This window comes from Oratosquilla oratoria, chromosome 3, assembly GCF_046742065.1.
Source record: "Oratosquilla oratoria isolate Oo_2021 chromosome 3, ASM4674206v1, whole genome shotgun sequence".
Classification (NCBI taxonomy): Eukaryota; Metazoa; Arthropoda; class Malacostraca; order Stomatopoda; family Squillidae; genus Oratosquilla; species Oratosquilla oratoria.
The window spans coordinates 33,379,175-33,395,824 of record NC_134779.1 but is presented as its reverse complement, the minus strand read 5'-3'; the positions used below and the strand labels follow the sequence as shown (position 1 = coordinate 33,395,824).

Below are 16,650 nucleotides of genomic sequence, written 5' to 3'. Positions count from 1 at the left end.
CTGTCATAGCTCATACTAGTGGAAGAGCCATCCCTGTCCTCCACCTCACTGCTCAGGTCGAAAGCTAGGCAGCAAGAAACCATCCCTCCACAGGAGGGCCTGACAGCTAGAACTGGTTTAATCCAACCCCTTCGTTTTATGGTGGAATCCCCCCCCCCCCCATCCCTCCATCCTCATCCACTTATGGAGTAGCAGAGAACATCCCTTCATCCTACGTCATATCTTTAGCTGTTTACAGTTTTTTATATATATATATATATATATATATATATATATATATATATATATAAATATATATAACTTGCTGAATTGACATTATTGTCCATCCATCTCATTTTTTATCATCCTCCCAAATTGTGTAATCGAAAGCATGCTGGTCTCACATTTGCTTAGTTGTGGGTTTGAATCCCACATTTCTCCCCAATTTCCAGCAGTGACTGTTCTCTGCCCCAACAGTCCAAGTGTATTGGGCAAAGGAAATGGCTTCCACTGCAGCTACTCAGCACCTCCTGGCGTAGGCCCCTCACCCTCTTCTTTTTCAAGTTCATTCCATCCATTTCTATTTTCCACAATCTTTGTTAGTCATTCCTGGATCATTCTTTCCATATGCCCTAACCTTCTTGACACTATATGATCTAACCTATCCAGCTGCTCTCTCTCTACTTCTTTCCTCTGCCTCACCACATTTCTCTCTGTCCATCCATGTATCACCTACCATACTTCTCAAACACTTCATCTCAAATGTGTCCAGGGTCTTATTCTCTGCATACAGTGCCATGGGCACAATCAGTCCTTCATACAACATTTTTTTTGCATTCCTCCTTAAATACCGTACTATTTCTCAAAACAATTTTCATCCCCCCCCCTAGATATTTACTTTCATCCTTTAAACAATAATTCATCTCCACCTCCATCCATCCGTTCACTGTCATATGCAACTCCAACTCTCCACTTTCTCTAGTCTTTCACCCTTCAAACCTGCATCCAACTCAGTTCTTATATAAAGACTAGCTTCTCAGATTTTTTTTCTTTTAATTTTACTGCACCAGGCCACATGCATATGGCTTCTAGCCATCCTCAAGCACTGCAAAAGGAAACCAGAGGTCCAACAAAGGCTGACTACCTTCCAGTCAACATTCATGAATTATCTAGCTGACCACAATGGTAAGTACATGGATAGAATATAGAATGATTACGAAAGCATTCCAGCTTTCTTTTTTACTCATTTTACCTACTGCTTCTGACCCAGGGCAGTGGGCGAGATGCAGGGATGACCCGTCATCCAGGAGGTGCCAAGATAAGAGGGAGGGAAGAGGGTGGAGGGGAGTGGAGTGAGATAGGGATGGAATGGGTGGGAGTGGTTTTTATGCCTTTGTTTTTTTGGCTACCTCCCTTATAAGGTATATGTATGTGTGTAATTTTCAGTGCTTTCCTTACATTATGCTTTAAGGATTAAACCTGTTTACTGTAATTTAGTATCAGACTTAAGAAGGATTGTGAAGATGGGTTCTTGATATACCATGATTGTATATTTGAAAGGTACCCAGAATTTTTTTCTGAGTCACTGGATTAATTCTTGCCACCAAAACCCACTAAGTGGGGATCCATTAAATTGAGTGTGAAGTGTAATTTGCTTATCACAAATCAAATACATTTCAGGGGCTGTTACAGTAATAAAGAGATGTTTTCTCAATTAAATTCTAACTTGAACATTGTCAGTAAGGTCTTCATCTTTAGATAACTGATTATATAATTTAGTGTAGAATTTCTCACCAGAACTGGAACAAAATCCTGGAAATGTAACTATGCTGAAGAGGTCAGTACTCATTCTACTTTGCACAGGTTTCCTAAAGGGATGTTGTTACACACTGCCTTTCTTCATGCTCGTACAGATTTTGTTCAGGATGCTGCATCAAAAGGACTTGGTCTGGTGTATGAGTGCTGTTCAGAAGCAAAACGCCAGGCCATGGTGGAGGGTTTGGTGTTCTCATTAACGGAGGGTAAAAGAACCTTCAAGAATCTTACCCAAGATACCAAGATTGCCATGGAAGGAGAGTTAGGGACAACACCATCAGGGTGAGGAACCTTTTTTTCTTTCTAGGTTTTGAGTACTTTTTTTCATTTATTTTTGCTCTTGTGTTCTAAGTTGTCAATTTTTATTATTGCAGTGTTTTTGTAGTATTATTATCAATGTAAAAGGTAGATGAAATGTTCTTTGATTAGGTGGATATCTTAGAAAGTTTTCAAAACATATACACCAATTTTTTGCACTGTGAGCTGTGTGAAAGGTTATCTTTTTACATGAAAAAGAAATTGCATATAGGGGTGATGAAAAAGTATTGGGATGATTTAGACACATGGAAAGAATGAGTGAAGAAAGATTAGTAAAAGATATGTGGAAGACCGAGGTGGATAGAGTGAATTTCAGGGGACAATCAAGGAAGAGATGGATGGGGTGAAAGGGACATTAAGCAAGGGGGGAATGTCTGCTGAACAAGGAATGGAGTAGGCAGGACATAGTGGTAAGTTGAGAATAGCTGTGTGTAGATGATACTGTGATGCAAGGAAGGGAGGGGGATGGGGGGAGGTTAAGGAGCAGTAATGTATGAATGATATTTTGATGCAGCCTGAAGTCTCCCTGTCATTCCTTTTCTGCATGAGGAGACAGAGGGGAGGGTTGCCAATTAAGTGAAGCAGCCTTGCTGTGGATGTGCTGTGTCTTGCTACAATACTTTTGACCCAGGGCAGGGGGCAGAGTACAGGGATGACCTGTCATCCATGAGGAGCTAAGATGAGAGGGGGAAAGGGTGGTGGATGGGAGTGGGTACAGTATTTGCCTTTAAACTAGCCTACCTCCTTTGTAAGGGGGGAAACCCCTTGATATATAGTCCTGATAATATTCTGGAGTAAAAGATAATGTAAAGAGTACATATATATGAAAAAATATATATAAAAGAAAAAATACAAGTGCTTTTGTCATATTATAACATCTTCAGATGTCTAGCTTATTTTATTATATATATATTTATTATATATATATCTTTTTTTGTCAGAATGACATGTGATTTTTGCAGAATACATATGTATATACATACCAAGGGCCTTCTTTCCCCCTCTTGTCATTTTACACAACCCAACATTCACCCATTTCTGCCACTACAAAATCTGTTCCCAAAGTGAACCATGGGCCAATCCAGTAGCCATTATTAGATTCCTGGGTGAAGAGATCAGAGACAATGGATGGATGGATGGATTTATGTTCAAATTTATTAGAATAAAATTTACTTTGCTCTACTCTGCTACCTATTAGTAAAAGGTTTGTCTGCATTATGCAATAAATAGGTGTTGGATGAGTGATAGGCTGGTGTGTGCCTTGGCTGGGCCACCTCCTGATAAGGTGAAAGGACCCTTTGGTGTAGGCATATATATATATATATATATATATATATATATATATATATACACACACACATACATATACATAATATGGATTTATGTATGTATAAAAGTTTATATAACGCAATACTTTTCTTTCCACAGTGGTCAAATAACAACATATAGAGAACTCTGCTCCCTTGCTACAGACCTCAATCAGCCAGATTTGGTTTACAAGTTTATGCATTTAGCCAGCCCTAATGCAATTTGGAATTCAAGAAAGGTAAAACATGTGTTTTTGTTGAGGTTGAAAGTGGTCAAGAAGTATGGTAAGTGTTATGAGGATGGATAGAGTAAGAAATGTATGGATGAGGCAGAGAGTGGGATAGCTTTTGGACATGGTAGATCAGAGTGCTGAGATAATCTGGACATATGGGAAGAATGAACGAGGAAAGACAAGCAAAAAATGTAAGGAAAACAGAAGTGAATGGAGTGAACTTTTGACAAAGGAAGACTGAGAATGAGGTGGATGGACAGGGTTAAAGGGGCATTGGATGCATGAGGAATGTTTGTTGAGCAAGGAAGCAAATGCAAAGGATAGGAATGAAGAAATGGTGTAGCTTGAAAGGATGCTTTTGTATATTCCACAATTTACTTCAAGTGAATCAGGAAGGGGTGTCACCATATAATGAAGCAGTGGGGGTAAACTAGCTCCAGCTCTCAGGTCCTGTTGTGAAAGTGCTATGTCTCACTTCATTGCTTTTGACCCATTGTAGTGGGAAAGAGGGGTGACCCATCATCTATAAGGTGCTAAGATAAGTAAGGTGAAGAATGGTTGTGTGGTGTGAGTACAGTAATACTTTATTTTATTATTATTATTTTTTTTTTTTGCAATAGTTACATTCTTATAACCACCACAAGAGGCCAAATCTACCTTTCACATTCAAGAATTTTATGTTTTTGGCGCTGCTTTCAAGAGAAAGATGCATATAGAAGAATGTATGTAAAATAGAGAAGAATGAAACAACAGACAATTATTTGTACATTTATTCATAATGCAGTAGAAAAAATTGAGCTATCAGGGGGAAAGTCAAAGATATTGCACCATTGTATTTCAGACAGAATAACTAAAAATGGCATTATAGACCTTTTATTCCACTGCACATTAGTGTGCAATTTACCTGATATCTGAAATGTTCACTCTCACTTAGGGGTTTAGTGTATATGAATGAAGAGGTGATGATGAAAAAGCTGAATTTTGGATAAACACTAGTTAGAAATTTCTTAACAGAATATATAAAAGGGTACTTGATATTCAGTGATGAATGGTCACAGACAGCAGGTGGCAGTGTACTTCTTTATGTGAAATCACACCTACACACACTGGAAATTACTAAACTGCCAATAATAAACATACAGGGTCTAATAAAACTCATTCTTGGTCTTATCGACCACCAGCCCAAAATCAAAATAGTGATAATGAACAGTACAAGCAGATTTTACATATCTGCAGTGCGAATGATGTTAATATTATTGGAGACTTCAACTTAACAGTAAGTGCATGGGATGGAACATTAAATTTGGACACCAGTCATGGTGTCTACTCAAATATTTTAGAAACTTCCTTGTATCAACACATTCGTGAGTTTGGTACCTTTTTGAAGCTTTTGCAGCTTGATGTTACATTCAATGTTGAATGTGAGGATATTGTGGTCACTGGTGCTGAATTTTGGTCCAACATCCACATCTGTTACTTAGTTATTGTTAGTGGAGAGAACAATATTGAGAATAGGCCTGTTACTGTTCATTAGTTCATGTAACTTGTGTAAGGCATCTTAGTTGACAATCTAAGGGGATGAAAGTGTGTAAATTATACATACATACATATACCAAGGCTCTTTCCCCCTTACTAGGGAGGTAGCCAAAAAGGAAAAGGCATAAAATCATTCCCACCCATTCCATCCCTGAAAACACTCCACACCCCTCCACCCTCCCTCCCATCTTAGCACCTCCTAGATGACGGGTCATCCCTGCACCTTGTCCACTGCCCTGAGTCAGAAGCAGTGTCGCAAGACACAGCGCATCCACAGCAAGGCCGCTTCATTAAATCGGCGACCCCCCCCTCTCCGTCCCCCCATATAAAGGAGAAGACAGGGAGAAATTCCTTCGGGCTGCGTCAAAATTTTGCTCACAAACACTACCTCACCCCCCATCCCCCCGTTCATTCCATATACAACCATTCTCCATTCACCCCTGTCTTCTGTCCTCTCCCGTCCTTCCTCAACAGACATTCCCCTCTTCCCCAAAGCCCCCTTCACCCCATCCATCCATCTCATCCTAGGATGTCCCCTCATGTTCACTCCCTCCACATCTGCCTTCCATAACTCCTTTATCCAATATCTAAAATATATGCCTCCCAATTAGGCAGGGTGTAGTGTATCATTGTCTTTTGCTTTAATTATACTCTAATATATTTAGGGTGAATTTACTTATGCTAAAAAAAATCACGAGAGTGCAAAACCACAAAAAAAAATATCTGCAAAAGAATAAAGGATTACTGTGTATATTTTGACATGACCACCTTATCATAAGGGTGAAAAAGATTTTTTGTTTTTTTTAATATGAAGATGTGTACATTATGATCACTGTCTCCAATCCTCTTCAGCGTGACAGTGACCATGATATATGTATCTTCATACAACATTCTTTTCTTTGAAATATGGGATTTACAGTTCATCTTACAGATATGTTAGAACATTTAACTAGGTTGTAAATACATGTATAATTGTCCCCTTTCTGTATGTATAGATACTACATGCCTTCACCCAATATACTGTAACAATTTCCTTTAAGGGGGAAAGGGAATTCCTTTTGTAATCTGTTGTAATATTTTCATTGTGCAGGGAGCTGCCTTTGGCTTCAGCACCCTGGCGAGCCAAGCAGGGACACAATTGGAGCCATACTTGCCACAGATTGTGCCCCGTCTCTACCGATACCAACACGACCCTGTACCTCGAATCCAGCAGCCCATGGCTTCGATTTGGAACGCACTTGTCAAGGATTCTACCAAAACTGTATGTGACTTTGGAGTTTGTGCAAATTTTAAGTGGCAACTTAATGCATGGGTGATTTTTTTATGCAATGAATTGCAAATGGGAATTTTTAGGCATATATCACCTGGAATCCATTAATGATTATGCTTTTAGGGCAATGTTGATATTTGTTGTATTTCAACTTCATGTTTTCTTAATTTCCATTCACTTAACAGATTGAGAAGTATTATGACCCTATCCTAAACGACCTCATCACTAACCTTACAAACACCTTGTGGAGGGTACGAGAATCAAGTTGTCACGCCCTGAACGACCTTATACGTAGGCAGCCCATTGTAAATGCTTTGCCTCGACTCCACGAAATGTGGGTCACCCTTTTTCGTGTGCGAGATGATATCAAGGAATCTGTAAGATTGGCCGCTGACAAAACACTTCAGTCTCTTAGCAAAAGTTGCATCAGAGTAAGTTGTTTTTGTGCTCTTTTTGATGTCGAGGTAGGGAGGGGTGGAGTGGGTAGTGGTTGTGTGTGAGTGATATTCTGATGCAGCCTTAAGGGATTTCTCCCCATCTTCTCTATTTTCTGAATGAGGGGACAGAGAGGGGGTTGCCAATTTAGTGAAGCAGCTTTGCTGTGGATGTACTGTGTCTCGCTGCATTGGTTCTGACCCAGGCAGTGGGCAGGAGACAGGGATGACTCTCCATCCACAGGGAGCTAAGATAAGAGGGAAACGAGGATGGTGAATGGGAATGGAATGGGTGGGAGTGGATGCATGCCTTTGACTTGGCTACTTCCATTACAAAGGGCGAAGAAGCCTTTGGTATATAGATAGATAGTTGTCATGATAGTCTGTTAATTTGAAATGAGTTGTAGTTCTGATGAAGCAGATTTAGAAGAAGAATATAATCGCAGTATTAAATTACTCTTGACCGGTGTTTCTCAAAGTATCAGATCTGAAGAATCATAATATTCCCTTTATATCGGAATAGTCATTGGTAGTCCATTGTACAAAGTATGCTGCCACCACCAGGCATCAAAGAGCTGTTTTCATCCTTGATAAGTGGAGTGACAACAAATGGGTTTTTGAATGGGTTTTGGGTGGGTGTATGGGTTGATTCAGCCACTCTCCCCCTCTAATAAAGGGAAAATAGCTTTTTTGGTATATGTATGCATGTTGTCTTGTACTTCTTCATAAATTATATTAGTATTTGTTTTGTTTTTTTAATCATAGTTTATGGAATACTGAAGAATTATTTATTTTTATTTGAATTTGTTTCAATGAATTACTGTCAAACTAGTTTTATTTCATGTGAACTTAAGAAGTAACACACACTGTTTTATTTTCATTACTGTCAGGTTTGTGAAGGTATTGGCCAGGAGAGTGAAAAGACTTTGCAAGTTGTCCTACCAGTTCTACTGACCTCAGGTATCTCAAGTGAGGTTGCTGAAGTTAGGAGCATTAGTCTCCAAACTGTTGTCAAGCTGTGCCGTTCAGGTGGTGCCATGGTGAGACCTCACCTCGGAACTTTGGTACCAGCACTTCTGGAAGCTCTCTCAGGACTTGAATCTCAGTCTCTCTCATACACATCAGTGAGGTTAGATGACAGTGATCGGGAAAAGTTGGACATAGCCCGCGTGGCGGCAGCCAAAGGGACACCCATGATGGACACTCTTAACTGTGTGCTACAATATGTGGATGAAGGAGTACTGGAGGAGGTTGTGGTTAGGGTCATCGATATCCTCAAGGGGAGCATTGGACTTAACTCGAAGGCTGGTGCTGCTCATGTTGTTGAGTCGTTAACACATCATTGTCCTGGGCCCTTAGAAAAATTTTCTGGTAAAATACTGTCAGCTCTTTTGAATGGGCTCAATGATAGGAATACCGTTATCCGCAAGGTATATGCAAATGCTATTGGCAGTGTCATCAAGACTTCAAAGTCCTCAAGCATTGAGAAACTACTGAATAAGCTTAAAACCTGGTACATGGAAAAAGACGACGATGATGTTCGTTATAGTGCTGCCCTTGCCCTAAGAAGTATGCACAACCAAAACAGTGATGTTATGAAACAACATGCAGCTCAGGCTCTTCCTTTAGTGTTCCTTGGTATGCATGCTAAAAAGGCAAAGGACAATGATCCACATGGAGCTGAAGTTTGGGAAGAAATTTGGTCTGAAAATACGCCAGGAACAGAAGCTGGAGTACGACTTTATTTGGTTGAGATTCTAGCAATTGCAGAGTTAGCCCTTCAAAGTTCAAACTGGGATATGAAGGCTCAAGGAGCTCGTGCACTCTCAACTGTATCAGAAAAGCTAGGGACAAGTTTATCAAATAGTCAAGTGAGTGCTTTAATTACACTCTTATTGACAGGACTTCATGGGCGCACTTGGACAGGGAAAGGAGCATTGGTTACTGCATTGTCAAATGTGTGTGTACATACTAAAAGTACTCTTCCAGATTTAAAGCAAACAGAAACAAATTCAAATCTGCTGGATGATGTGGTGGCAGTGTTAATTCGTGAGGCTAGCAAGGAAAAGATGGAGTATAAGATTGATGCCTTCAAAGCACTTAGTACCGTTCTTCACACTTACGGCATTGATAGATTTGAGCAAGTGTTTGAAATCTGCATACCCTACGTTACACAGGTAAGTCAGTCAAAGAAGTTGGTATTTATAGTTTCTAGAATTAAGGTTATTTATGAAAAAAAAGGTCATGGATATGGCTATCGTAAGATTGCAAGTTTCTTGGCATAAGAAATATAGACAGCAGATGGTCTTGGTGCATTCTGTTACTCAACGGTGATCTTTACTGGGAAGTAGCTGAAGGGAGATGACACCCTACCTCAAGATGTGCATTTTGTTATTGAGTACCATTGGTAATCACTGAAAGTAGTTTAAGTTGTTGCAAGGTTTTATTTAATGCTACAACTTACATTCACAGTAAGTGAACACTGGGTGGGATACAGGGATGACCTGTCATCCACGAGAAGCTAAGATGGGAGAGGGGAAAGGTGGTGGATGGGAGTGAGTATGTGCCTGTTGATTGGGCTACCTCCCTTATAAAGGGGAAAAGCCTTTGATAGATAGGCAGATAGACAACTTACATACCCTATACTGGGGTGTTATATGCATAGTGATTCAGGGCTACTTAAAGAGCAAGAAGCTGCCCTTCAAGTTCTTACTTATAATTGACAGTGCCCCAGGCCAGTCACAGTCCCTCATCATTGTAAAAGAAAATGTTCAAGTTCTCTTCCTCCTGCCAAACACAACCTTAATGTTGCAGCCCCTTGAACAACAAATGATATCAAACTTAAGACAACCAACACCCATATGACCATCACCAGGATCCATGCTGCTGTGGACAGTAATGCAGACATTGGACTTACTGAATGTTGGAAGCAACTCAATATTTCAAACAGCATTACATACTTTGACAGAGTGAACCAAACTCTGAAACACGAGATTCTAAATGCCTGCTGGAAGGCTTTGCAACCCATGGTAGTGAATGACTTCAAGGTTATCTCAGAATTTGATCCCAAGGTTGAAAAAATTGTCACTTTGGCCAGGAGTATTGAAAGCAAGGGCTTCCTTGATATATTTGAGGAAAGGGTCAAAGAACACATCACCAGACTTCATCATGAACTGACAGACAACAGCCCTTAGGAGCTTGTCAGGTCCTCTAGTGACAAAGTTGATGATTGTGGTAATGCTGATAAGGAAGGAAAAACTGCCCCCTGGATGAAGCCTGAATTCCTTTGACCATTTCAGGCAAGCCCATATTTTTCAGGTTATTGCCATCAAAAAGGAAATGGACCAAAGCCTGAAATTCAAAAGGGTTATCAGCAAAGGGATGTAGGCCAATCAGGAACTGTATGACCAGATGAAGCAAAAGAAGTAGCTTCATCACCATGCTCCTAGCACAACACTCCTCTCCTATAGCAGACTTCAACAGCTTCCTCAGGAAACTTCTTCAGAGCCTCAGCCATCCACTTCTGGTCTATAAGCCAGCACTAAAAGTGTTGAAATATTAACATTTTACAGCACTACTGTGCTGTATTGTAAGTGAAAACATATACAACCTTGTAACCACTTAAATTGCTTTATAGTAATTACTAGTGCATTACCTTTGACTTAAGAGGTGTTGTGGAGAACAAAGGTGACTTCATCTTCAAGTTACTAAAACAGGTGGAGCAGTGAATGGATTTTGATGGATGTGGGGTGTGTGTGTGTTTTGACTTGGCCACACCCACAAATAAAGGGAAAGGACATTTGTTATGTCTGGATACCAATGATGCATAATAGCAAACAACACATATAGGGGCAATGGGGGGGGGGGCGTTTGAGGGGCAAAATAAAGAATAGTACAAACTTAAGATATTTCATATCAAATGCACCTTGGTCATGATGAAATTACATTGTTTAGGGGGACTTGCCTACACAATTTCCTCATAAATGATATGTGTGATCGAAGATAACACATTTTCATCGATACTTAGCTCATATGATTTAATTTATGAACCTAGTTGAATGTCCACAGAAACCAGCTGATGGTGCGGAAGAAGAAGAAAGAAACAAGAAGGAGGAGGAGCTGAGGTGGAACCTGATTGATGAAATGGTCCACTCTCTCGGTAAAGCGTGGCCCACTACAATACAGACTCAAGGTATTGTGTCAACCTTATGCATTAGCAAGTTCAGAATGTTAAGATTCTAATTATATATTTAAGTATTGTTACCTTCACTTCTTCAGTCACTGAAGCAGTATCAAAATAAAACTGGAGTGGAAACAGATTCTATAACACACATGTGGACACGCACACATATGGGCAGCAATTGAGGCAAGACATATTGAAAACACGCTCTGGAACCACTAATTAGTGATTCGCAGATGAGTGATTTTGGAACCAACCCCTACCTAGTTGTTTACACAAAACAAGAAGGGAGTTACATAGTTTGAGTGACCAACAATGTAACCATCTTTGTATCTTTATTTATTTATTTATTTATTTATTTTTTTTATTTTTTTTTTTTTTCTGATCAGTTACAAAAATGAAAGGAAAAAACAAAGGGCATAGGGAAAAAGAACCAACTCAAAGATGCCTTGACATAAGTATAATTGAGTCACCTCTTGTAGTTATACAAAAAAAAAAACATGCCTGAACAAGACCCCAAAGACAATATGAATAGAGGGATAGATACAGAAAGGGAACCCAGGTTTAAAAATATAATAAGAAATAGGGAAATCAATTAATTGTTAGATGAAATAATCAAACTCAAAAGTGAATGCAAAAGTATATACAAAGAAGTAGCCCTAAGAAAGGCCAATGAAGAAAATAACAGGGAAATAGACAAGTTAAAATGGAACTAAATAGGATAAAGGGAGAAAATAAAAGATTGAAAAATGAAGATATGAATAGGAATGAGGCATTAAAGAAAGAGATGAAAGATCAAATACAGGTAGTGACCTAGAAAGTGGAAGAAAAGATCAAAGAAAATGACTTCCAAGGAATAAACAATGGAAAGTAGAACATGAAAGTCAAAAATTATCTTTTAAAGAAATAGTGGAGCAGCAGGTCAAGGAGAATGCTAAAGAAATGGTAATCCAAGTGATGAAAGAGAAAGGTAATTTGGTTAGGGATACAGTGGACAAAAAAAATGCATTGTAATCTATGGTATTAAAGAAAAGCATGATGTTCCTAGATACCAGAGAGAAAAAGAGGGAAAAGAGATTGCTAAAGAAATTCTGAAAGATATTCAAGAGGAGGGACAAAGTTTACATAAAGAAGTTGAAGAAACACATAGAATAGGTAGATACTCAAAAGAAAAACAATATAGGCCACTAAAAGTAAAACTTAGGTCACAAATTATTGCAGAGGAAGTACTATCTAGAACAACAAAACTACCCAGCAGTGAACTCAAAAATATATGGATAAAGAAATGAGCAATGAAGAAAAAGAAAAGGGATTTAGAAATGAAGCAAATGAAAATGATAAAAGAACTGAGACAAAAAAAAAAAAAATTGGAAAGTGGTGGACCTGAGGCTGAGAAAATGGTATATCAGGAAAAAGGAAACAAAGCAGACAGAAAAAGAAAAAAGAAAAAGAAAAAATAGATAAATTAGCCTATACCAACATAGATGGAATGATTTCAGGACTGAATGAACTAAATGACTATCTGAGAGAAATGAGAGAAAAAGACGAGAAAGAAAGAAAAAAAAATTAGCCTATACCAACATAGATGGAATGATTTCAGGACTGAATGAACTAAATGACTATCTGGCATTAGAAAAAACAGACATAATGGGAATAGTAGAAACTAAATTAAAAAGTAATCTACCACCAAATACTGTGGGACAAGGTCTATACAACTGTTGGATGAAGAATAGAAAGGAAAAACAGGGAGGGGGAGTATTATTTTTGACTAGGAAAGACTTAAATGTGACAAAGATAACAGAAGGAAAAAACAATGTAGAATCAATTATGATAAAAGTTGAAAGCAACCACATGAAAAGTAGAAAATTTGTAGTAGTGTATGTACCCCCCTAAAACACAGTCCTGGACAGAAAACAATCATTCCAAACTGTTGGAAGATACTAAGTATGAACTGACTGATATACTGAAGGAAAGAGGAAATATAGTAATTATGGGTGATTTTAATTCAAAAGAAATATGTTTTGAAGAAATTATAGTAAAGGGTGGAGAAGTCAACTCGGGCAACATGCTGCTTGACATGACCATTGAATACAGAATGACTCAGTGGATAAAGGAAAATACCATCAGTGGATAAAGGAAAATACCAGATACAGAAACAATGAGGAATCATCAAGACTGGATTTAATACTTACGTCAGAACTTGAAATTGTGGACAAAATAGATCACAAAACACCTATAGGAAAGAGTGACCATGTACTAATAGAATTCAAACTAAAAGAACAAATAGACCCAAGAAGAAAGGAGAAACATAGGAAGACCAATGTACAACAAAACAAATTTTGAGAAACTTGAAAAATTCTTTCGTAATGCAAACTGGGAAAAATTCCTAAAGGAAGAAACAAGGATGAAAGAGAAATGGAATACACTAAAATAATTTATAATGAGGGAGTGAACAAATATGTACCACAACAAAAGCAAGAAAGAGTATACATAAAGAACTGGTACAACAAAAAATGTAGTGAAGCTAAGGATAAAAGAGACAAAGCCTGAAAAAAAAAATGAAAAAAACAACATGGTAATGGCAAACATACATCAAACTAAGAAACAATTATGTAAAAATATGCAGAGATGAAAAGAGAAATCATGAAAAAGAAATTAAAGAAAAATGCAAGGAACAACCTAAACTATTTTACAGATATGTGAATGGTGAACTAAAAAACAAACAGTGAATATACAGAAGAACAAGAAATGGCAGAAATTATGAGCAATCATTTCAAATCAGTATTCACAATTGAGAACTCACCAACTGTTAGTGAATAGACAGAAATCCCCCCCCCCCCATGAAGGAAATAACTATAACACAGAAGGAAATCATTGACCAAATAAAAAACCTTGATGTCAGAAAATCACATGGTCTGGATGGAAAAGCAAATTGGATACTAAAAGAATGTGTAGAGGAGTTAATGGATAAAATATACAATATAATCAAATGCTCACTCAAAGAAGGAAAGGTATCACAAGACTGGAAAAATGCTAATATTGTACCAATATATAAAGGAGGAAACAAGGAAAATCCAACTAACTACAGACCAGTCTCCCTAACAAGCACAGTAGCAAAAATATGTGAAAGGGTGATCAAAAGTAGATGGGTTAAACATCTGGAAGAAAAAGCTATACTGAATCCAAATCAATTTGGATTTAGACAAGGAAGATCATTTACAACAAACCTGATCTGCTTCTATTCAAGACTAAAGAAATGATACAAGAGAGGGATGGATGGGCAGACTGTGCCTATCTAGACCTACAAAAAGCATTTGATAAGGTACCGCACAAGAAATTAATCAGAAAAATAGAATCAATAGGTGGCATTGGAGGTAAATTATTGAAATGGATGAAAGTAATTCGAGACAAATACTTGAAATGGGAAGAAATGATAAGTGGTGTCCCGCAAGGGTTGGTGCTGGCTCCAATCATAATTGGCATATATATAAACGACATGGATGAAGGAGTGGAGTGTTATATGAATTTCTTCGCAGATGACGCAAAAATACTAAAGAAAGTAAGAACAGAGGAGGATTGTGAATCGTTACAATTAAACCTGGACAAAATCTGGAAATGGACTCAAAAGTGGGAAGTGAACTTCAATATCAAGAAATGTAGTATAATGGAGTTTGGAAAAAGTAAAAACAGAATGTAATTTTTTTTTTAAATTTGTGAAGAGATAAAAAAAGTGAACTCTGAAAGAGACCTTGGAGTAATAATCAGCGAAGACATGACACCAGACAAACATATCAACAAAATAGTTGGAGAAACCTTCAACCTATTAAGGTCAGTGAAAGTGGCATTTGACTATTTGGATGAAGAAATTATTAAAAAAATATTAGTTACATTAATAAGACCAAAACTGGAATATGCAGCAACACTATGGACACTCAATACTAAAAAGAATATAAAGAAATTAGAAAGAATGCAGAGAGCAATGACAAAGTTGGCACCAGCTCTTTCCAAATTAATATACAAACAAAGATTATCCAAATTGGGACTACCAACACTGGAGCAGAGAAGATAAAGAGGTAATCTACTGGCTATCTATAGAATCATGAAAGGAATGGAAATCATTGATAGGAATGATTTACTAAAAAGTGACTGGAAAAACAAGAGGAAAAGAAAAGAAGCTCAAAAAGGATAACTATAGAAGAGATCTGTAAAAAAAATAGCTTCCCACACAGAGTTCTGGATATCTGGAATAATCTAGATAAAGAAACAGTGTGTGCAAACACCATTCAAGATTTTAAGAAAAAACTTGATGCTGAAAGATACAAAGACAGGTCACCACGAGCATAGCTCCCTTCCCGTATAATACAACTAGATAAATACATATGCACATAAACACATACAAACACGAGAAAAACAAGAGGACATGAAAAACTCAAAAAGGATAGTTATAAAAGAGATCTGAAAAAGAATAGCTTCTCACACAGAGTGGTGGATACAGTGAGTCCTCCTTATACGGTAATTCTTCATCTGGTAAATTCACTACCCTCAATTCTATTTACGGTAAGAAAAATTTACAGATATGGTATCCGCTAGATATTTTGAAGAGGAAAGAGCAGGGAGAAGGTACTTCTGCCATATCCTATTATTACATGTTATAATGGGTTTGGTATACAGTAATTTAAATTTGCAGTAAGGTTTTCAGGAATGCATATGTACCGTATAACAAGGACTTACTGTATCTGGAATAAATTAGATAAGGCAACAGTGTGTGCAAATACTATTCAAGAATTTAAGAACAAACTTGATGCCGAAAGATACAAAGACGAGTCACTACGAGCTTAGCTCCCTTCCCATATAATACAACATGGCAGACAAACCATACAATGAAAGACTAGAAAAAATGGGACTATCAACTTTGGGAGACCAAAGAAAAAGAAGCAACATGATTGCAGTTTGTAGAACCAAAATAAGGGAGGACAAGTCAGAAATGATCTCTTGGTATAGTATAGGAGACCTCAAAAGGGCATAATTACAACCTTAAAAAAATACATGTCTCAAGGATATCAAGAAATACATTTTTCCATACAGGGACACAGACCACTGGAATGGTCTTAAAGTTGATATAATGCAATCAAATACCATAAATGCATTTAAGAGTACAGTATGATTATTGGAGTTAGGAGAAGGGACCTCATGAGTATAGCTCTGTTCTTGTACATAACAATTAGGTAAATATATGCACACACACATGCACACACTACCTAAAGCTATTTGTATAGAACTAGATATACATAATGTAAGTAAAGCAAAAGGCAATATCACCCTTTTTTTAATTGCTTACTCTTGTTCTCTTCAGAAAGATATAGTGAACAAGTGCTGGAACTCCTCAGCAACAACGTATCCTGTGTTCCTCGCAAGACACAGCTAAGTATCATTAAGGCCCTGCAGCACTTTTGGCAGCGCCATTTCCTCATCACGGATATCAAGGAAGCGACCAATTCTCCACTCTTAAACCCACTTCTCCACCACACTTGCAGGATATTCAACTACTGCCTTAGTAAGTATTTTGGTAACATTGTAA

The 16,650-nt window shown here is 37.8% G+C and overlaps 2 protein-coding genes across 5 annotated transcripts in view; one reads left to right on the top strand and one right to left on the bottom strand.

Annotated features, from left to right (window-relative positions):
- LOC143021382 (glycine receptor subunit alphaZ1-like) overlaps positions 1-16,650 on the bottom strand; it is a 206,593-nt gene that overhangs the window by 115,051 nt on the left and 74,892 nt on the right. The window lies entirely within an intron of this gene.
- The window catches only part of LOC143021361 (proteasome adapter and scaffold protein ECM29-like), a 67,628-nt gene that overhangs the window by 40,548 nt on the left and 10,430 nt on the right, over positions 1-16,650 (top strand). For all 3 annotated transcript variants that reach the window (XM_076178804.1, XM_076178800.1, XM_076178811.1), the window contains exons 17-24: positions 1,050-1,164; positions 1,893-2,076; positions 3,541-3,658; positions 6,279-6,449; positions 6,644-6,889; positions 7,783-9,069; positions 10,961-11,084; positions 16,426-16,626. In XM_076178804.1, coding sequence (XP_076034919.1) covers positions 1,050-1,164; positions 1,893-2,076; positions 3,541-3,658; positions 6,279-6,449; positions 6,644-6,889; positions 7,783-9,069; positions 10,961-11,084; positions 16,426-16,626 — 2,446 coding nt within the window. The remainder of the gene's footprint in view (positions 1-1,049; positions 1,165-1,892; positions 2,077-3,540; positions 3,659-6,278; positions 6,450-6,643; positions 6,890-7,782; positions 9,070-10,960; positions 11,085-16,425; positions 16,627-16,650) is intronic.